Raw genomic sequence first — 21,141 nt, 5'->3', positions numbered from 1 at the left:
TTTGGCGTCAAAGGCGCGGAAGAAGTTTAACGGTGTTGTATTGTAGTAGATGAATGGATATATTCATCCTAAGTTCTAACATCTTGTCCATACCCTAGATCCTAGAATTGAAGTTCCACAAGGTATTTTCCCACTTCAGCCTTTCAACTCTTTAATAAACCATGCACACACTCGGTCACATCCGGTAAAAAGAGAGGTAGAACCGAAGCAAGCAATTTTTGAGCAAGCAAGCCAGCATGGATAGCGTCATGCTTCGATTTAGGTAGGGCAGGTGCAGGTACCCATATATCCCGTTTCGAATATTTGCTGAAACGGATTGCATGAGAATTCTTGCATCCTCCTTGCTCATGTGAATACTGCAAGAATACTTTTTGGGTACATGGCCAAAGCCTGGGTCCGAAATAGGATGTCACCGTAGAAGAATAGAACTGAAGATCTCATGTGTAATCGTTTGATTCCGAAGACACTTAATCCTGTGTTATAATGAACCACGAGGCTGAGGGGGTTGCGGGAGATGGCATGCATCAATTGGACGTTAGACCTCCTTTTTGCTCAAATTCCGTGTACGAGATCTAAGATTAGAGTTTGGAAGGGACGGGGATAATAATGCGGAGACGAAATCGAAAAATGGGTCGCGTTCAAAGCTTTGTCCCGTACGGCCACCAGTGTAGTCTTCTTCTGATTCAATTAGGTCGAAAAAGTGCAAGTGATGATTAGTTAGGCAAGTTGAAGAGAATATGAGAATATCCTGTATTTTTATCCTATGAGGTTACTGTATGCGGTTCTCAGCCGGTCAAGGTGGTTTGTTTTGACGTTGCAGTGGCTTCTAGGTTATCTACTTAGGCTATCCAATTAGATCTTGTGAGGAGTAAAAACAAGGTAATTCTTTCCCCGTGTATGGAACTGGAGATCCTTCTTCCTTGGCCCCATAAAAGGGCTGTTGGTTGGTGCAGATGTTCTGACATAATTTTGAAAAATGTGTCTGACATTACCAATATCATAGGGGATGAGTCTGAGTTTATGGAGAACGAGTAACCGATGATGAAACCCAGTATCCTCTTCTACCTTGAGTGTCTATTCTCAAAGCCATGGAGGAGTAGAAAGTGACTTTGAAAACAACCATATCTCATAGGTGGAAAGGATACTACTTCCAATTTAGGACACAGCCCAAGCAGCTCGGAGAGACGATCTTCGCGCGTGCTACCTCTTTCGCTGCCGTCGGTTTATAGCGAAGCTCGCGAAGGTCTCAATATGCATCGAATGTTCCATAATTGTTCCATCGCTTGTTTTTAGTCAAGCCGTACCGCTCTTAGATGAAATAAACGGTCATCATCCGAGTGAAGGGGTCATTCAAGTGGCTGTTTCTTCGACAGGGGATCTTTATGTGTTGTGTCGTGCATGAATGGAAAAGGCGAGCTGCGTACAGTCATGTTAGTTGAAGTAAGGTAAAGTAGTAAGAAGTAAGATGCGATAGAAATGATGATGAAGAAAGACATTTCCTGTTTTGGTGGTTGGAATGTATGAGTGAATTTGAAAAGGAGAAACAGCCTTACCAATTTATTAATTAATAAAATAAGCTGAGGAGTAGAGTACATATACGCAGATACTAACCTTACCTAGGTAGGTGCATTTAAATTCACTAGATGCACTCGATGTCATCATGGATTAGTCTATGCCATGGAAGCTGTAACTTGCGAGTAAACTTAAAAACTAAGGTTCCCTCGGACCAGACAATTGATTGATCTTGAAGATAAACACTAAGCCGTCAGTAACTATTCGGGGCTATTGGTATATAATATTTGCTAGCCTTGAGCAAATGGATAATAAATACTATTAAGGTAATAATTTTCAAGTCGATAATATATACTTAAGCTACTACCTACAAATCCCCCGCAAAAAGAGAGAATGAATTATCGATAATATTTATTATTTAATTATGTTTATTATGAGTAGAATGAAAGTACGGAGAAAAGAAATCGAATGATCGAGTGAATTCATAATTATTTTATACCTTGAAAATCGGGCAAATATTTTAATTTACCTATTTACTTACTACTTACTTACCTACTTCAAGGTCCCAGCAAATTCAAAAACATTTAGAAGCCAGGACTTGCAGCTGCAACTTCTTATCCCGACCGGATCTACCTACCTCTTTACCTTTATTCACCTACCTTATTATCTTTTTGCCATTTTACCGCCTACCTTTTACCTTTTACCTTATTCTTATTCTTATTAACTTTCCTTTTACCAAACATTTTCTCTCCCTTGGGAAATCTCGTCTTATTATATCTGGACCACATACGAGTTACCCAGCCCAGCCTTCCTAGCCTTTCCCTAAGGTACAATCTAATCTACAAATCATATTAAATTTTGGCTCCCTTTCAAAAACCATTCCGATTTCTTTTCTCCACAACAAAACCTTCCACTTTTCTAAACTCTACCTTACCCTTCCACACTTTCTATCTTCTCCCAAAGATTAACGATTAACTCGTTTCCTGCCCGGTACAGCTCGCTTTTCGTTCCGTAAACGAGTTTCGCTAGGAACTCCTTAAGTTTTATACGGCAAGCCGAGGATATATCAAATCATTAATTGCAGATCGATTGAATTTGGAAAAGACTTGAATATTTCCAATTCAATTAAAATTTCGTCGTGTTCCCTTTAACGTGGTTGACTTAGATAAGGTTTCAAAAAAAAAAACACACATCAAATAATCAACACCGCGCGACCGTGTCATAATCCAAAATATGGCACAGCAACACAATAATAGGAATAGTCCGCATCTAAATCATTTGCAACAAAACGGCTCAGCGCCTTCTTCTCCATCGATGTCTGGTTCGCAACAGGGTAATCAACAGCGGCAGCCAGTTAATTATCCAAGTCCGACTTCATACCCATCGCCTTCTTTGTCGACTTCGCAATATAATTATCCGCCACCAGGTAATCAAAACGAGCCATATCGCGCGAGTCCGACCGGAAGCAACGGATCATTATCTCTTCCAAGTATGCGTTCTTTAGATCCTCTTCAGCAGCAGCAGCAGCAGCAACAGCAACAGCAGGCCGCACAACATCAGCATATGGGTTCACCTTTACCTCCACCTGTTGCTCAAATGGGCGGACCTTATTATCAAAACCAACTCCCTCATCCGTCACATCAACACCAATACCCAAATGTCACATCGGATCCAAATATGCGATACGCGCTTCCAGTAGATTCTCGAGTCATGAGTGGAGGTCGACATAAAAAGGTATGTAATATCGTAAATCATCGTTATTATCGATTTAATCGTGTCATCGCGTCATTCGAGTATCGCATCTTGCTAACGAAATATTATTTCCATCAGGAGATCAAGCGTAGGACCAAGACGGGTTGTTTGACCTGCAGAAAGAGAAGAATTAAGGTCAGTTCTTGATGTTTTAAATTCGTCGCATTATCGAAAGAATGGATTGAAGTTGAGGTTAAGTTTCTTCGCGATGGCAATCTTTTCGTCTATATGCAAGCGAATCACCTAAGTAGGCGAAGGCACATGAGCGAGCGAGACGAGCGACCTTGATACCGGGACCCACGAGTAGAGCGAGATTATCAATTTTCACCATTGTTTTCGTTGGCAGATCAATAAAACCCTTCATTGTCGCGACCATCATCATCATCATCACTATCCTTTTGAAAATTCTGCTAACCTTACTCATCAGTGCGACGAACAACACCCCGCCTGCCGAAATTGCCAAAAGTCAAAACGTGAATGTTTAGGTTACGATCCCATCTTCAAGCAACAACCAGGCCCTGCTGCCATACAACCAGCACCTAGCTCTGCTCCTTCGCAAGCTTCATCGATCGCGACCGCGAATCCTTACGGAAACCAACCGCAGATGCTGCAGACTGGTTACGGTGTCCCAGCTACAATGTCATATGATCCTGCCCTTACTGCACCAAGTGCTGCTCAACATTATGACTATTCATCTGCAATTGATCCAAATTTGGAGGCATCTGCTCCAATCCCTGTTATCAACCCTTTTCACTCTGCTCCACCAGGTATGCTCAACCTCCGCTTCCACCAAAAAAACATGCAAAGTGCAATTCCATATTCCTTTAAAGTATCCGATATTACCCACCTCAGAGGTGGCGCTGGTTCCCCCTCTTCCCCTCCAGTTACATCTTTTGCAGACGAAGCGGCTGACACGACTTCTCTTCCAGCACAACGATCCATCGATGATCTTCTAGCATTCGGTAATCCCCCTGCGCCAGTTGACAGCCAAGTTCCCGATGTTTCACAATCCCCATCTGCACTCGAAGAAGCAAAGCACCTATACTATAGCATTTATTCTCCAGGTCTAGAGAGTTTCCTCGAATCGAAATGGTTCAGTGCCAAAGGTGCTGCAAAACTCATGAGCGATAAACCATTACTCGAAAAATTTGGAACACTTCTCCTACAGTTCTCGAAGACAATTGTGACTGATCCTGTCGCAATAGCACATACTGCAAGTGTTGAAGCAAAAGTTGTTTGGGCTTTGGCCTGTATGGTCAAGCTTGGTGCTGAGGAAGAGAAAGAAGCCAGGGCAGAATCTAAGAGCGTGCTCCCTGCCCAGGATGATGCAGTGGAGGCCAATCACCGTTTGACGGTTTTTGAATGTCTCTTGACAGGTAAAGTTGCTGAAAGTAATCAGCTCACTGCTCCTGTCCAAGGAAGTGGAGATCACCACAGATTGAGAGAGTTGGAATTTTGGTACTCATTAGCAAACTTTGTATGCCTTCGAGAAGACGACCCAAATTGTGCCAAGGATGTTGATGATACTCTTGCTACCTTGAGAAATCTCTTGGATGGCCGGGAGAATCGAGATGTCTTGTACTCAATCGCCATCATTCGAGCTATTGGACAACGTGTTTCTGAATATACACCAAGCGACACACCACTTCACTTTGATGAAAGTGATAATCGCAGCAAGCTTCTTGTTGCAAAGAAGTTCGTCCAAGATGAAGCAAGTGGTTCAGGAACAACAAATGTTATTAGAAGATTGTGTGAGCTTGCTACACGCACATGGACAACTCCGGCACCTCTTGTACCTATCCCAAAATAAGTCGACACGGCTCCTCTTCATAAAATTATTGAACGAATTTACTTTCTCTGACTTTTCTGGCGTCTCAGAAGCATTGCTGTTATTTTTGCAATTGATATCAAATGCATTAAAAGTGGATGGACAGGTTTTTTTCCCCTTTATTTTGCGAAATTTTTCAATGGTAGCTTCTTCTCTTCTCTTTTGGCAGGCTGGCAACACATTTGAAAGATTGTGGTATCAAAAACAAAATATCCATCAAGGGTTTGGTTGGAGATTTTTCAAAAAGATCGATTGCTACAGCGAAGTAGTCGAAGAACTGCTTGGTGGTTATCTCCATGCATGCATGTAATCTTAGGAACAACAGGTGAACTAGGATGGACTTTTCAAGATTGTATTTCCTTTTTTTTTCTTCCATATAACTTTGACATCTCTGATCTCTCTTCTTTGCTTCCTGATATCTCGCAATAACCAATGATTTCATTGCTTTATGAACGGGATGAATAAATAAGTAGATGGAGAGTAAGAGGAATGGATGAGCAGGTGTGGTTACCTATGATCTATCTAGGTTAGGTTAGGTTGAGTTGAGTTCACTAGTGAATGGGACAAAATCAATGGATTTGTAAAATTTGAAAGGGAAAGAAGAGAGAAGATGAAGAAGACGGTGAGAGAGCTTCATTATGTTTTCTTATGTTTGTGATGTGATGTTTATGATATGATGTTATATGATATGATGTGGCTGCTGCTGCTGGTCTCTTAGTCTACTACCATGCATTTGCATTTCTTCTTTTTCATCGAATCGAGATGTTAGTTACTAGCTTAATAGATGAAGAATACCTTTTTTTTTATATGATTACTGTGTTACAATAGGTGGTTTTATGGTTTTGGTGGTGAATGAATGTATGTATGATATGTGATATATGATTTGTTTTTTGGGGGAGGGGGAGATTTGTTATGAATGAAAGGTGATGTGATGTGATGTCGGATATGGATATGGATATGGATATTCATAATCTTCTTAAAATCTGTATTTGTAATAAATCTGATTAGTTTTCTATTTCTAGTTTGTTTCCATTTCTGGGTATGTATTTATCATATATCTACCGATTTACTTACTTATTAGGTACCTGGTAGATAGGTAGTAGGTAGATAAACCTCCATCCAGTGTTCCACAACATGATATTATTCGTACATTTTCATCCGTCTATTTCTTTCATTTCTCACTCGCGGGTTAACTACTAGGTATTTCTAGTATTATGGATGGATGAATGGACATTATTGATCGATCGGCCCAAACTTCTCACCAGGATTGGCTTGTGGTTTTATTGTTGATTTAGAGGAAAAAGAAGAAGAAGAAGAAGATGTAGATTACTTTGAGATAGGTAGGTAGATAAGTTGTAGATATATATTTAAATTCTGTAACAATTTTATCCTAGTCTCTTGTCCCTTTTATTCATAATTCTTTGATACTTTCTTACTCTTTGACTTTTACGTCCTTTCGTCCACTTTCTTGCGTATTTTCTTCGGGAGGGCATCTGTGGTTGTGCTTGGTGAAATTGTAAAGTTAAGTAGGTAGTGTTATGCAGTAAATACCTGTTAGTAGCTAGGTACTTGAAGTGAGTATATACGTACCGGAAATAGTAAGGTAATAAGTAGGTGGTAGGTAAGTAAAGAGAATACACTTTAGGCAAACGTGGTGAGATCCAGAGAGGTACGATGGGAGATGGAGATATAGATGCTATGTCACGGAGCTTGAGTGCGAGGGATATTTTAGAAGGACACTTATTTTGGGGAAGTGAGAGATGAGGGAAGGGACTTGTATGTCATTTTATTTATATTGTGTTGTGGGAGAAGTTATAGATTATATATAGATGTATGTATGTGTGTATATATGCATGTATGTTAGATCCCCCTCGCCTCCCTTGCTTTTCCTTCCGATTGATGTTCGCAGCAATATTGCACTTTATGCTTTCTTTTGATCTTGATCTAGATTCGAGATACTATATGTTAATTTGTACATGTTTGAATCATCAGCCTAGGGAGAGGCTTCATGTATAATTATCATAATTATAGTGATGATTTTTTGAGGACAAGGTACAAGTAAAAAAATGCAACACAATCGTAAGGTAGATTAAGCAATTTTGTGGTTTACCTCCATCGTTGTCGTTGTTAGCATATCAGCATTATGAACAAATCACCCCGGATTTATAAACATGTGTACACATGTGTACGGTATGTCTCTCGATTAAAGAAATACTTAAAGCATCAGCAAGTAGCGACCTCACGATCTATTATCCCCATACCAAGGGAACTAACTTTCCAATCCCGAAGAAACGGGGAGAAAGGTCAACAATACGGAGGATATGTACTCAACCTCTCTGATTTCAACAATTGCACCTGCTTATACATGAAAATTGTATTTCTACGAGAAGATAAGGCGGGATAAGCAGTGAATCCCACACAAGTCCTGGGAATAAAACGTGAAATCTTCTCAGGTGAACTTTGAGCCATGGTGGAGAGCTGGATGAACCTGAAATATCTATCCACGCCAGAAAGAAGTCTACAGGAAGCCGAGTATGCCACATTACGGAAATCCCAAAGTGTATTTTTATTAGCACAATGCGTACAGCGGTAGTTTAAGGACAAATGACTTTTGCAAAGAGAGCCTCTTGTTCCATGAGATGGAAATGTTCATATATTCCAATCATCGAATTTCCGTCCTCATTCTATGTTACGAGACAGAAGCTGCTAAAACCAGATGCATCTATTAATCAAGATCCAGTGAGCTATACAAGATTTTGAGGAACGTAAAAATACGGGAAGATACTACCTAGCAGGTATGATTTGCATAGAGGAATCACAAGTAAGGTTATATGATATATGTACCTTCCTGGTATTGAGGAACTACAAGTAAAAGGCCACGATAAATAATAGTGACGAAGAAAAACACCCGCTTAGAGACTTCTCTAGCTTTTTTGATAGATAGATTCTGTGCACATCGTTACGATTTCTCATCAAGGTTGAAGCTTGAGGAGGGTTCACGGCTAGACGCAGCACAAAAAAGGGAGTAGAATTCAAGATAGTTCAAGGAAATGTGCGAGTGGAAAAGAAAATGAGAAGTATATATGGATAAGGCCTCTGGACATGCTGTCGATAATCTTTGCTGTAATCGTACGTGTGCTTGGTTACGAAGTCATTCAGCTTCTGGGCTTTTACCTGCTCTTAGCAAGTTAAACTCAAGTTGCTCATTTGGCTTTATTTCCCACATCTTTTGCAGACCCTTCTTTGCTCGAAATACCTCGACGCGGAGGTTGATTAATCTGTTGAATAATCTTCAAATATGAAGCTACTTCAAAGAAGATCATCGAGTGCTGCTGTACTAGTAGATGAACGCAAGCTCGCTCCTTAGTTCAGTCGATTTGGGCTGGAAATGTTATGATTATGGATGCACAGGCGGCCCTTGGGTACAAGATGAAGGATTTTCACATGGCAGGAGATGTCAGGAGACGGTAATGTTCTGAAAATCTTTTGTATTATGTCCATCTACAACTTCTATTGCTTCAACTTAAATTAAATTCGATTCCGAATTTCAAAATGTCTGTGCAAGTTAGTTTCATGTTCTAACTATCGTTGACAGAAGGTTGAATATGAATAACATGGGTACTATCTCAGTTCTCCAAGGTGAAATATGTGTTTCGTCAAAGGTTGACTCGGAAAGAACACAGCGAATATTTGGGTTCATCAGAGCAAAGAGTGTGGAGGTGAATGAAAAGAAGTAGCTTACATTTCGTTTTACACAACTTTACCAATAGCTTCAGAATAATGGTTTTTCTGTGTCCGAAATGATGTTTGTCAGCGCTTGTCATCCATAATCGAACATCGTTTTGATGTAATCAAAATGTAAGGAACCATAAGGCAAATGTCAGGCTATAGTATTGTTAGTGTTGGTCTTCGATGTCATACCAGAGTAAAGCATACCTCATTAAATCAGATTTTTATAGTGCGTTCAGTAGCGGACATAGTCCACTTCAAACAGTGTGAATAAGTTTCATCATTTCAATGCAGTGGCCCTTTGTAACGATCGGAGAGAAAATTGCAATATTTACCTAGAAGAAAGATAGTTAGCATCAATGTTTCTATTTCGAGCGGCATATCAAAATGATCCAGAAGCAATTGAGCATTAGATCAGCTGACGAGTTCTCAACAAGCACTTCCTAACCGTCTACCCCTCACAAGGTTTGTACGCCTTGCTTTAATGAGAGATAGGAGCAGGAGTGCGCAGTCTGTCCGCCCGTTCGTTCAAAGTTCGTCATGTAATGCAAGTAAATTGATGCTAAGAGGAAGTGTATGTACCTATTGCCAATATGTGGTTAGCTTTGGCACAGAAAAGATGTTTCAATGATAAGTAGTAATGGACGATGGGTCAGACAAGGCTGAAACTTAAATGCAAAGATTCGACAGTATAATTCGGATTGAGGAATGCCTTTCCAATGTGTTTTCATCATCACCCCCAACGGTGTATATAGAAAGAAGAGAGGATAATGCGAATGTACGAACCTTTTGAATTAAAATTTGTGCGAATAGCGGGAAGAATTAAAACAGCGAATGAATATGTCTGAGATGGAAGTTAGCTGTCTGCTCAACCACATCGCATTCGAATTGAATGATTAAATCAAGATTGCTCAGATAGAAAATACAAATCTCCATTGTGGTGTAAGAGTTGGATTGTTCAATATGTGTTTGTGTTCATCATTGAGGCAATTGTAGCTGACAAGAAGAAGAGATCTCTTACCATAAAAAAGAAATTAATCCGTCATGAAAACAGAAAACAAGTTCACGAGAAAGTGAAGATAATGTTTGGGTTGCAAATGCTGGATAGTTACAATTGGAAGAGAGAAACTGAGGAAGAAAAGTTTTAAAGCTCGAGATTAAAAATTTATCTCGCGCTAATCACTAGCGCGCACATGGCGCTAAAACTGAAATTAGTTAGCCTCTAAGCCACGCAATGACTGGTGTGGCTGGGCAGTGGCGATAACATTCCCGATAAGATCCGTCTCGACTTCAAGGTACGAACCAATTCCCATTTACAACAATCAAAAAGTGTAAATAACTTCATAAATCAGTATTCATCATGGCGTCGTCCGGAGGCATCTGGGCACCTGTAGCCGTGAGGATGCTAAAGTAAGTTACTCCCAAATTCAACCTTCTTCACGGGAAATTCCAATGTACCCCCTTGTCGTCAATGCAATATAGTATTCTAACATCCATTACAGGAATGTAGTTCAACGAACTACGAAACTCATTAAATTACGACTCAAAGATGTTACCAACAAACCTGTCACAGCAGAACTTCAACCAATTTTCGTAAGAAGCTCACCTCGTCACCCCATTCATCCAGCGGCCCTCCTCCGTCAGAACAAGGGACGATGGTATACAACCCAAAGTGCCGTCAATTCCGCTGTACGTCGTTTTATGAGCACCAGCGGACAAGCCACTAAATATGACCGTGCTTCATTCCCAAAATCAAACACTGCAACTGCTGTATCACGTCTTACAGCACGAGCTCCATTTGCCTCAACTCTCCGACCAAACTTAACTGGTGGAGCTCTCCCTAGAACAGCAGGAGGCTATACAATAGGCGGTGGAAGAGCAGGTGCTCGATACTTTTCCCATACACCTGCTGCCCCAGCTCAAGTCATTAACAATGTCTCACAAGCTGTGCGAGCATTCTTCCTTTCTGGTCAAAAGGCTCAATTCGATGGTATGACTCTCATGGGCGAGAAACGCTATCGAGCGGTTTCTTCGCTTCAAGAAGAAACAGCCCGCAAGATCCAATCTGTTTCCAAAGTTACACCAGGCTCATATATCGATTTCTCTGTTAACCCAACTGTCACTGCTCTATCCCCTCTCGCCGCGGCCCTTCCCTTCGGGACTCAAAAGATGTCACAAGCTGCTCCATCCCTCAACACATCTGGCTTCCTCGACATTCTCTCCGTCGATTTCTCCCGTGCTCTAAAAGATCTCGCGGCAACAATGAACGACCTTAAAAAACTGTCCTCTCTTGGCGATCTTCCGATAACCCTTGAAAACAATCACACCCTGCGTGTCCGGTTTCCTGGCTGCGATGCCGAATCTGTAGAACGCCTCTGCGACGAAGTCGGCGTGCAACGAGGAATCATATATCAAGATGCCGATTTTGATGACGCCATTGGAACACAGATGGCTCTTCTATTTCCTTTCGCCCCTACCGAAGCAGAATCGCCCTCGCACCCTCAATCCCATTGTCTACAAACTAGTTCCCCTTCACCCGACCAGGATGAATATGAAGATATTCTGGAAGAATTCTCTGAAAATCCCTGGATTGAAGATTATGGAACAATGGAAGAAGATATCAGCGAAAGCGGTTCGGCATATTTTACAAAAATCAGCGAACATGAATCTGTATCGGAGGAGTATGAGGGCCTAGAAGGAATATACAAGTTCCTTGAAGAATGTGATGCACGGAGGTCTTAAATTTGGACCTACTACTTCTCTACCGGCCGCCTACTTACCTATTTTCCTTTTGTCATATTGGGTCATCGATATTTGAGGATGCGTTTTGAGCGTGAGCGTGAGCGTGAGTTGTGCAAAGATGGATGATGATATACACTCACTCCTTAAGCATTGAATTTGGGATTTAGGATTTCTTTACAGTTTTTATACCAATTTAAATTACATACCAGAAATTGAATCACCGCTTTATAGAAAAATTGACACCACGCGATGTTGATATAGTACCATTCTAAATGATGAGCTAGCAGCTAGTATGGTGCATTGATAGCAATAGAGTAAGCTACCAGTCAACGCGAGGGAATACAATTTAAGGGTATTTCCTGATGTATGCAAAAACAGCGACTTTGACCCCATACTCCCGCGTTAATTCTACCAATTTCCTTTCGTGCAGTCCATATACCTAAGCATCATTTCTTTCCTACCGGACTGCCATTTCATTTAGTCTACCTCCACCCTATTCCCCATTGTAATCGTAATTTTATTCTCCAAACCAACTCTCAGGCAAAGCGCATTAAGCACCTACAGGTTCCTCGCCCAACGGGACACTCTCAATAGGAAGCGTTAGTTGCTCGCCACTGACCCAAAAAGTAGCCGCCTCGATGATGTGGCATACAACTTGTAGCTCCTCTCTATTCCTCGGTGCATATATCAGAACGAATTGATCGGGGACAACTCTTGGTGACAACCACGCAGATATAGATTTTGGAAGATAAGACAGGAAATTCGAAATGGCTTTTGGTGTCGAAGCACCAGCCATCGGATGTCTTTCTCCCCAACCCTTTTCCAGGATAACTTTGGCATCGTGGGGGTGAAGGTTCATGTGGAAACTATTGTCGCTATGATGCACATGACAGATTTCTCCCTTGCAGGTGGCGTTGATGGGATCGAGAGCGAAGAGTGCAAGTCCTTTCTTTTCAAAACATGATACGTCTGTCTTCAATTTGTCGGAGTGACGATGTGCGAGATTGTTGAGGCTGGTGCGGAGAAGTCGGTACATGGCTCGAGAACCATATTGGCTTATTTGTCTCTGAGGAGCGATACCGGCGACTTTGGGACGTGGACCATTGCGGCTGGGAAGGTGAGGACGAGCGCGTTGAATGTAGCCGATCGTGGGATTTGTATCATCAGAGGCATTTGGCGGGCTGTAAGGGTCGGAAAGAGCAAAGATGCGGAGATAGGTGATTTTGACGTATCCAAGTAGAGTAGAGGGAGTTCCTCCTGGACCTAAGGATATGAAGTTGTGGTAATCGTTGTAGATGATCCATGGTATCGGTGCCAAAGCGATGAGGGTGCAGGTTAGGGATGGCTGGAAAAGGTTGATGCTGATGATGATACCTAGGATGGTGAGGATGAGACCTGGTCCAGTAAGAGTGATCTGAATGATGTCTTGTTGTGTAAGACCCATTGGTATTTCTAGGACATCGTGTATAGGATGATGTTCTCGGATGGCTACAGCGGCCTCGGTGGTTGTGGCAGAGCCATTCATGGTCTGAATATAATTAGTAAATATTTGGTAACCGTGAGGAAAGAACTAACCATAAATAAAGCTCTAAGTTTCGAAAAAGACAGTAGCAGCAATGCTATGCGGAAGTAATAAAGTAGAGGAGATGCGATCTAATAATCACGTGTGGAACAGCAGAAATGAGGTGAATGATTTCGTGGGTGATCTCGTGAGGGTAGTTGGAATGAAGTTGATGATACTGGAGTTGGTGTTGACAATCGATGAGTAGGAGTTCGGAAGAATATTGTTGGATAATTCAAGAGAAATGTGGAAGTGCTCAACGAAATTATCAATATGTTGATGGAGAGGGTGTATTTTTAATTCGAAGTGTTCTTGAGGATTGAAAGAATTTATTACTTTTTGATTTTGAAGTGGTGATATGGTTCTTATTTAAAGTTGGGAATGTTCTGTCTGTTCATTATCAGGTCTTTCAAATGACCTATCAATCAACGTCAGACCGGCATCAACATTGCATTGCTTCCTGGTCTCCTGATCTTAGCCTTGGTTTGGGTTTGCTGCGGATTGTAACTTTCAACACTTTATGTAGAGCTAATAATAAAAGTATATTTGAGGTTTATGAAAATAAGAGGTTGATTACTCGGTATGTGAAAGGATAAAGGAGGGGAGAAAAAAAGGTTTGATAATTATAAGAGCGTAAAGAGATATGAAGTGGATAGTGATAAGTGATAGTGAGAAGTGATAGTGAGAAGTACTTTCCCACTAGAGAGAGTTTGATTTAAACCTGAAAGCGTTGGGCGAAGTATGAAAAAGTATGAAAGTGTCTCGTAGATACATAGCATCAAAAAATGCAGTTGCAGCGGTATGGAATGTATTGCAGTAGTGGCTACCAAGAAGAGCTGACGTTGAAAGATGGATTTATTTATTTAGGGGCCCACATTGTCTTGGAGATAACCCCTTGAGAGTCAAAAACTAATGGAATAGCACGCACTGGTACCGGTTTTGATACAACGGTTTGTTTGCATTGATAGGTGACTGTAATTGTAGATGCCAGAAGTATTGCCATGATTCCTAATTGACGTGAGCTCATTGATTAGAAAGAACATGCAAATGTTATCTCATTGATGCAATTCGATGCAATCCCGATGGAACCCAACAAAATATTAATTCATATGAAGTCAGAGGGAAAGTGTTGTTCCTGCATCAACATATTGAATTTGACCGCCATCTGCAATGATGCTTGTCACGAGCTTGTAACACAGACATGATTTGATTGGGACACCAAGATCATCATATCAGTTGACGTGGAACGGAGTTTCCTTACCTCATGCACTCTCTGAATGGTTGCTTCAATGTGCGCCATGGGGGAACATTCGCCACAGCTTAGATAGAAAGGCTTTGCTTCAAAGAGTTACTGAATCGTATTCATGTAAAATTGGTGCCATTTCGTTTCGTGTAATCTGGAGATGGAGATTTTAGTTAATAAGAAGTAAGCTAGCGAATATGAGGTTCTACATTCGGGTAGTTTCGCTTATCATTATCCATTTACAATAGTATATTCAATAGGCAATAAATGACAACTGAATCCTAATATCAGATCAACAAGTCTACTTGGGAATATATCATTATTAGCTATGACTTATACTATCTCTTCTTGATATTGTCGTCCACTTCGATTACCGAAAATAACGCTTTCGATTTTTATACTAATTAATTTACCCCGGATATATGTGGCTATTCATGCCTTGGAGATTTTCCGAGGGCTCAGGTTTTGGTAAATCAGCTGAGCAAATCCCAAGATAATGAATGCGCTTATGCACGGCTTGCATGACTCAATATGGAAGTTTTAATGCTGGTATACCTAGCCAGTGGGAATAATGGAACCATCCTCCCGGTTTCACTTGGAGTCTTCTTAATTCAAAGTGTTTTGGACCCTGAATTTTATAGTCAGGTGGATATATCTGCATACTTCTTCCTTCAGACCGGTATCGTCGATAAGATGCTTGGAATTCAGAACCGGGGATGGCTAGCTAGTTGCGAAGTCTGGATTATAGGGGTAGCGAAAAAGACCTCCATACGGCCTTCCCCTCAATATCGATTTACTAAAAGTTGGGACTAGATTGATGTGGGGAATGCTCAAAAAGTCAAAATGCACACCCATGACCCCAAAAGAGCTTTTGGGGAAAAGATAAAACTCCTCGTCTCAGCTGCCATCCTCAAATTCAAAATTATCATTCAAGTTGAAAGTATGTACAGTAGCAGCAGCATCGTACCGCCATTTTGATGTTACCGAGGATTCCACGTCGCACAACATTTAATCCAACATAAAATTACGGAGAACAGATGGACACGTCAGAAGGAATGGTCACTTCATATACGATAGTGGAAGTAAATTGTACGAGCTTATCGGCGTGGTTGCTTCTGGACGCTCTCTGTTTCTTCTCTAGCAGTAATGCGGAGTAGGCTGCCATCCGATGGAACTGAGACAGAGACATTGACAGGCTCGGAATCCAAAAACAAAAGCATCTGGAAGAAGCTCTTACCATCGGCTCCATCTTTTTGGTCGGATCATCGCCGCATTTTTACGGTAAGCGTAGTGTATATACAGTTCTCGCCACTACTACACCGTAGCATTATCTCAGTAAATTGGGCAGAGTCAGAGGTTCCAGATCTTGGGCGATGCACTATCGTAAAGGTTGAAAGATCAACGGCCACCGCAAATGTTCTAGTACAATCAATGACAATCGGTCGAGTATTTCATCCACTGTTGGGTGGATAGTAAATAGGAACCAGTCTACAAACAAATGTACGACTGACCTAGTTTTAAATATCCCGAAGTTCCCTTTACATTCGAGTCTTCCTGGAGTTCTACAGACGGAATCATGTCGAGCGATGAATTTTCCTCAGGAACTGTTGGATGCCGCGTGAATTTAGGCTCAACTGAAGAAGCGTAACAATCAAACGGATGGTGAGATTGGATTCATAAAAACTGAATGATGAATATATGCCAGGCCCTCCTCCGGGACTCATTGTTCCCTTTCAATACAAACCCTAACTTTTATTTGGCTCTTTGAGGTTGGTGATCTGATTATTTATATATTTTCTCGAAACCGACCATTCATTCGCTAAATGGTTGTCTTGAAGATTTGTATCCTCATTATCCGGTAATGATGCTGCACTAACATACATTAGCCATTAAAGCTAAATGCAAGGCTGGGGCGAAGGCTGTGAAGCTTTCTTGATTTATCCATATTTCATGGACCAGCGAGGATAATCGGAATTGGTTGCCGTGCAACGGAACTTTTTCAAGTTTTGATACCGCTATCATTATTCTGTGCAATATTATGTAATTTATCTTATGCTGCCAGTATGTTCAAAATAGAACATACAACAGTACATCATACTGTATTTACAACTTCAACCAAACCTCAACATCTCCTCTATATTTTCGTCGATTCCTGAACAAAAGCATCTCAATCTCCCACAATCGCTTCATGAGATAACCTTCAATGAGTGAGTAAATATTTCGGGCAAGCATACGCAAGCATGAAATGTTACTGATCAATTATACTGCTGAATAGACATAATATTTAGTTTCGCGGTAACAAATTGAACACATCCCATCGAGTTTCTTCAATTGTAATATTGGCCAGAGCCATAATGGCGGGCTTCAAATCCTTTAATCCTCCTAAGGCTACCAAACGACATACGCAATATTCAGGCATACCTCCTGCCCAAGAAGAGCCGCCTCGAGACTATGATGCTGAGAAGTATGGGCACCACGACGAATCCGATGAAGAAGATACGGACTGTTCCTCCTATCCATCATCGCCCTCCTCTTCAAGAGAAACTTCGAATTCATACCATTCCAATGCTCCGATACTGCGGAAAAGAGCAAATACAGGTACACCACGACCAGCTCCAAAAAGATTACCTCCTAAGGTTATGAGATATCTGTGTTTAGCCATGATATCTACCATTGTTATATTTATGCTGAGTCTGGTGCGAATGAGCCATATATCAACGCAAAAAGTCCAAGATGGTCATGCATCAGCACCACCACCTCCTCCGCTTTGGGAATCATTCCCATTTTTATCGCGATACTACGGTGGAATAAGGACATTGGTCCCGCTTTCTGAGAATAAACCAGAGTATCCTCGTGAGGAGGATGAATTGCCTCTGCAGAATAAGACCTCAATTGAGGAGATGGCTACACCTGCGCGCAGTCTTCCGGCTAGTAAACCATTCCAGCCATATACTGACATAACATCCGGTGTTTTTAACGACGACTATGCGCCCGTCCAGGAGTGCTTCCTCGATCGCGAGAATACTGTTCGTGCGCCACGACTACAATATTACGAAGGCAGGCCAAGCGGGTTCCCAAACCATATCATGGGTTCTTATGAAGTTCTCGGCTTACCAGAAGATATTTGTTTCGAGCGATATGGCAGATTAGGACCTTACGGTTATGGATATGGTTTGAGATATGGGGGAACTGGAACGGGCCAGCATGGAGAGATGGAAGGCTCCGACGCTGTCTGGGCAGATAATTCAAACGCTGAGAAGATGCATTCTGGTCAGGTCGACTACAGAAAGGTTGATTGGGCGGATGCTCAGAGGAGATGCTATCAAAGGAATGCGGCACGCTTTCAACCATTTGAGCCGGTCGTAAAGAAGCCCACTACCTTTTCAACTCTTACTGAACAGAAAGATGGTGCTCTACTGAAAAGGGATGGGTTGGTCGAATCCGTTTCCAACACCACCTTAAGCGCAGTCGATACCACCTCTAAGGTCGTCGCAACACCAGCCAAAAAACATCTCCCACGAACTGCATTTGTCATTCGACTCTGGGATGAATATATGTGGCGAGAGGAGGACATTATGGCACTGAGAGCATTGATATCCGAGGTTTCTATTGGTTCAGGCGGCCAATACGATGTTCATCTCTTGGTTCAAGTCAAGGACTCTGCCGTGCATCCCGTCTTCGCGGATGAAGAAACATATCAACAGCATTTAAAAGATTGTCTACCTGAAGAATTCGCTGGGATTGCAACATTCTGGAGTGAGACTCAAATGCTTATGCTCTACCAAGGCTTGTTTGACACATTTATTCGTGGTCTACCGGTTCATGGATCTTATCGGGGACTTCAAATGGCGATGCAATGGTTTGCTCATAATCATCAGGAATATGATTTTTTCTGGGAATGGGAAGTTGATATTCGATATACTGGCCACTGGTATCACTTTCTATCAAAAATTGATGCTTGGACAAAGGAGCAGCCTCGGAAAGGACTTTGGGAGCGTAATAGTAGATACTACGTCCCAGAGGTTCATGGCACATGGGAAGATTTCAAACAAATGGTTCGTGTACAAACCGAGATTGGGACCGATAATCCAAACAATATGTGGTCAGGCATCGGAAATCAAAAGGGCGAGAAGAGCGGACCGGTGCGCAAAGGCGAGAAGCCAATCTGGGGACCCGAGCGTCCTTCAAATCAGGATGACTGGTTTGAGACTGAGAATGATCCCGTGCCTCCTACTAGCTACGACAAGGACAAGTATACGTGGGGTGTTGGTGAAGATGCTGACCTTATTGTATTTAACCCACTTTTTGATCCGGATGGGACTACCTGGATTCTTGCAGAAGATGTCACAGGCTATAATCTCACTGGAGGTTTACCACCTCGCCGAGCGACTATCATTGCAGCTGCGAGGATGTCTCGCAAACTACTTAATACTATGCATCGTGAAACCACATTTATGAAGCATCATGCTTTTACGGAAATGTGGGCTCCAACGACTGCGTTACATCACGGTTACAAAGCTGTCTCTGTGCCTCACCCAATGTTTGTTGATCGTGAATGGCCAACCGAGTACCTTGCAAGCATTATGAATGGAGGCAGGAATGGTGCCACCGGTGGAGCACGAACCTCCGTATTTGGCGACCGAGAACACAACCTTCGTGGAATGACTTGGTTCTACAACACTGGATTTGCACCCAATTTATGGCGAAGATGGCTCGGTTTCAAGGTTGATAATGAAGGAGGGGAAGAATTTGAAACAACTGTTAATGAAGGCAGAAGTGGGCAACATGTCAATGACATGAGAGGCGGAGAAGGTCGAATGTGCTTACCGCCTATGTTATTACATCCGGTGAAGGGTGTAGAAATACCCGTGGAAGGATTACCTCGTCTAAATGAGGAACAGTTGCCGGAAAGTGACCCGACGGCTTGATTTGTGCATATTGTCACATACGAGTACAAAAGATTAACAATGCTCTAGAGTGTTTTTGAAAAACATTGAATCGCTTTCCTTTCTTCTATTCTGCGATTGCTTACTTGGGATAAGGACATTAGTGAGAAGCGTGGCGTTTGAGCGGCAAGAGTATGGTTTTATGAACGGAAAGCAATTGCATTATGATTTTCTTTTCAAAAGAGAGGTGCTGGTACTTGTGTTGTTAAAAGAGTAATATGGGACGAGAATAAGGACTTCATGGAATCAGGGTACCCCAGTGATGGGCGATGAGTGAATTTGTGGTTGAATAATAGTAAAGGGGGGGTAATACATCACCTCATACCTCATACCTCGCGGGGATGAACGAATGGAATGGTAGAGGGAACTGGGAACTACAGTTGAAACTTGATAGAGTAGAATACCTATACACACATGAAATCCACCTTACCTCATCCAATACCTGCAACCAAAACGAAAATATTACCATTCCAATATTCTCCAAATGGTGATTTCATCATGTCATAGTAGCACGCTTAACTAGCACCCCCACAAACGAACTCCACAACCCCCCTCGCTTAGCCTCAAACTCTTTAAAGAATTTTCTCTACCCGCTCCACGTTTAACTAGTAATATAGGACAAATTGAAACGAAATTTTCAACAATTAAAGCAACAGCATTGTAAATAGCCTGCCCGGCTAGCTCAATCGGTAGAGCGTGTGACTCTTAATCACAAGGTTGGGGGTTCGACCCCCCCGTTGGGCTCAATTCCCTTCGTTTACTTTTTTTTTTTGGGTATTTTTGGAGAGGATTTTTTGGAGGGGGTTTAGTTTTTTGACTTTTGTGGGATGGGTGATGGAATGGATGGATGCTTAGGGGAGTTATATAGTATATATTATATATGTATGATCTGAATTTTTTGGGGGTTTTCTTTTTGTCTTTTTTGAGATGGGTAGATGATATCCTATTATGGGTGGGTGCGGGTGCTAGGTCTTGTGGAGGATTGGGATATGGGTTATAGGCCAATTTACATGTGCGAGATGAGATTCTCAAAGTTTCATTCTCTGGAAAGTGTGGATGGAGGGAAGATAGGTATGTTTTATAAGAGTGCTTACTACCTAGGTATTTATTGTGCCGGTGTTTGAATGGGTATTTCTGAAGTGTCTATCTAGATCATAGTGTGGAGTGGTTGATGTCGATAGGAATGAAGAGTTGGAGTTTGGGGATGAGATATTGGATGAGATTTTGAGTCTATGGATTGAGATGGGGGTTTGTTTTAAGTTTTAAGTATTGAGGGGATAAGATAGATGAAATGAATGAAATGAGGATATTCGCGTGGTGGTTGCGCTCTGGTTGGTTTGGAGGCAATTAAGGTTATGTGGTCGGGTTTGATCTCTTATGTGTGTATATCTTCTACCATTTTTTATATTTAAAGCATTCATTCCTAGAATATCTATCCTTGGCTCTGAAGTAGAGATCTTGCATCCTGCGCCCAATAAATTGCCATCCAATATATGCGGTTATTCCTTCTCGTGTGGTTTCGCAGAACAAAACGATTACAATCAGTGTTAAACTTGGTAGTGTCGGGCTATGAACGAAATAGAAGATGAAAGTGTATCATTAAAGTATGTATCCCTCCATCATTATTAAACTAATCATTATCTATCATGATACTCCTTAAATGTTACCGCTCTAATGCATTCATACCTGGGTATTTTTGATAAACCCCCATATGTCGTAATATATGAACCAATACTAAACCCAAAATCCAACTCGATCAAATCATATGAACATCTCTCTGGTATGTCATGCCTCTTTTTCATCCTCTAAAACCAATCAATTGCCAAAT

The 21,141-nt window shown here is 41.7% G+C and overlaps 7 protein-coding genes and 1 non-coding gene across 8 annotated transcripts; 6 read left to right on the top strand and 2 right to left on the bottom strand.

Moving 5' to 3' along the window:
• Positions 1–2,745: 2,745 nt before the first annotated feature.
• Positions 2,746–5,074, top strand: SS1G_06722 (hypothetical protein; the record flags this gene model as incomplete). The annotated part of the gene is made up of 4 exons (XM_001592431.1): positions 2,746–3,246; positions 3,343–3,399; positions 3,692–4,031; positions 4,194–5,074. The coding sequence occupies 4 exons, from the start codon at positions 2,746–2,748 to the stop codon at positions 5,072–5,074; spliced, it is 1,779 nt and encodes a 592-aa protein (XP_001592481.1).
• Positions 5,075–8,491: 3,417 nt separating this feature from the next.
• Positions 8,492–8,829, top strand: SS1G_06721 (predicted protein; the record flags this gene model as incomplete). The annotated part of the gene is made up of 2 exons (XM_001592430.1): positions 8,492–8,559; positions 8,688–8,829. 2 exons carry the CDS (start codon positions 8,492–8,494, stop codon positions 8,827–8,829), a joined length of 210 nt encoding a protein of 69 aa, XP_001592480.1.
• Positions 8,830–10,181: 1,352 nt separating this feature from the next.
• Positions 10,182–11,563, top strand: SS1G_06720 (hypothetical protein; the record flags this gene model as incomplete). The annotated part of the gene is made up of 2 exons (XM_001592429.1): positions 10,182–10,231; positions 10,324–11,563. 2 exons carry the CDS (start codon positions 10,182–10,184, stop codon positions 11,561–11,563), a joined length of 1,290 nt encoding a protein of 429 aa, XP_001592479.1.
• Positions 11,564–12,113: 550 nt separating this feature from the next.
• SS1G_06719 (hypothetical protein) lies at positions 12,114–13,141 on the bottom strand (the record flags this gene model as incomplete). Its single annotated transcript, XM_001592428.1, has 2 exons — positions 12,114–13,091; positions 13,139–13,141. The coding sequence occupies 2 exons, from the start codon at positions 13,139–13,141 to the stop codon at positions 12,114–12,116; spliced, it is 981 nt and encodes a 326-aa protein (XP_001592478.1).
• A 2,069-nt stretch (positions 13,142–15,210) lies between these two features.
• Positions 15,211–15,508, top strand: SS1G_06718 (predicted protein; the record flags this gene model as incomplete). Its single annotated transcript, XM_001592427.1, has 2 exons — positions 15,211–15,307; positions 15,405–15,508. 2 exons carry the CDS (start codon positions 15,211–15,213, stop codon positions 15,506–15,508), a joined length of 201 nt encoding a protein of 66 aa, XP_001592477.1.
• Positions 15,509–16,879: 1,371 nt separating this feature from the next.
• On the bottom strand, positions 16,880–17,041 carry SS1G_06717 (hypothetical protein; the record flags this gene model as incomplete). Its single annotated transcript, XM_001592426.1, has 1 exon — positions 16,880–17,041. The coding sequence occupies one exon, from the start codon at positions 17,039–17,041 to the stop codon at positions 16,880–16,882; it is 162 nt and encodes a 53-aa protein (XP_001592476.1).
• Positions 17,042–17,453: 412 nt separating this feature from the next.
• SS1G_06716 (hypothetical protein) lies at positions 17,454–19,295 on the top strand (the record flags this gene model as incomplete). Its single annotated transcript, XM_001592425.1, has 1 exon — positions 17,454–19,295. One exon carries the CDS (start codon positions 17,454–17,456, stop codon positions 19,293–19,295), a length of 1,842 nt encoding a protein of 613 aa, XP_001592475.1.
• Positions 19,296–19,984: 689 nt separating this feature from the next.
• SS1G_14649 lies at positions 19,985–20,057 on the top strand. The gene has a single exon. It is a non-coding gene; the product is annotated as a tRNA-Lys (tRNA).
• The last annotated feature ends 1,084 nt before the right edge of the window (positions 20,058–21,141 follow it).

This window comes from Sclerotinia sclerotiorum, genomic scaffold (genome assembly GCF_000146945.2).
Source record: "Sclerotinia sclerotiorum 1980 UF-70 scaffold_8 genomic scaffold, whole genome shotgun sequence".
Taxonomy (NCBI): Eukaryota; Fungi; Ascomycota; class Leotiomycetes; order Helotiales; family Sclerotiniaceae; genus Sclerotinia; species Sclerotinia sclerotiorum.
The sequence above is the reverse complement of the archived record's forward strand: the minus strand, read 5'-3'. Positions and strand labels throughout refer to the sequence as shown.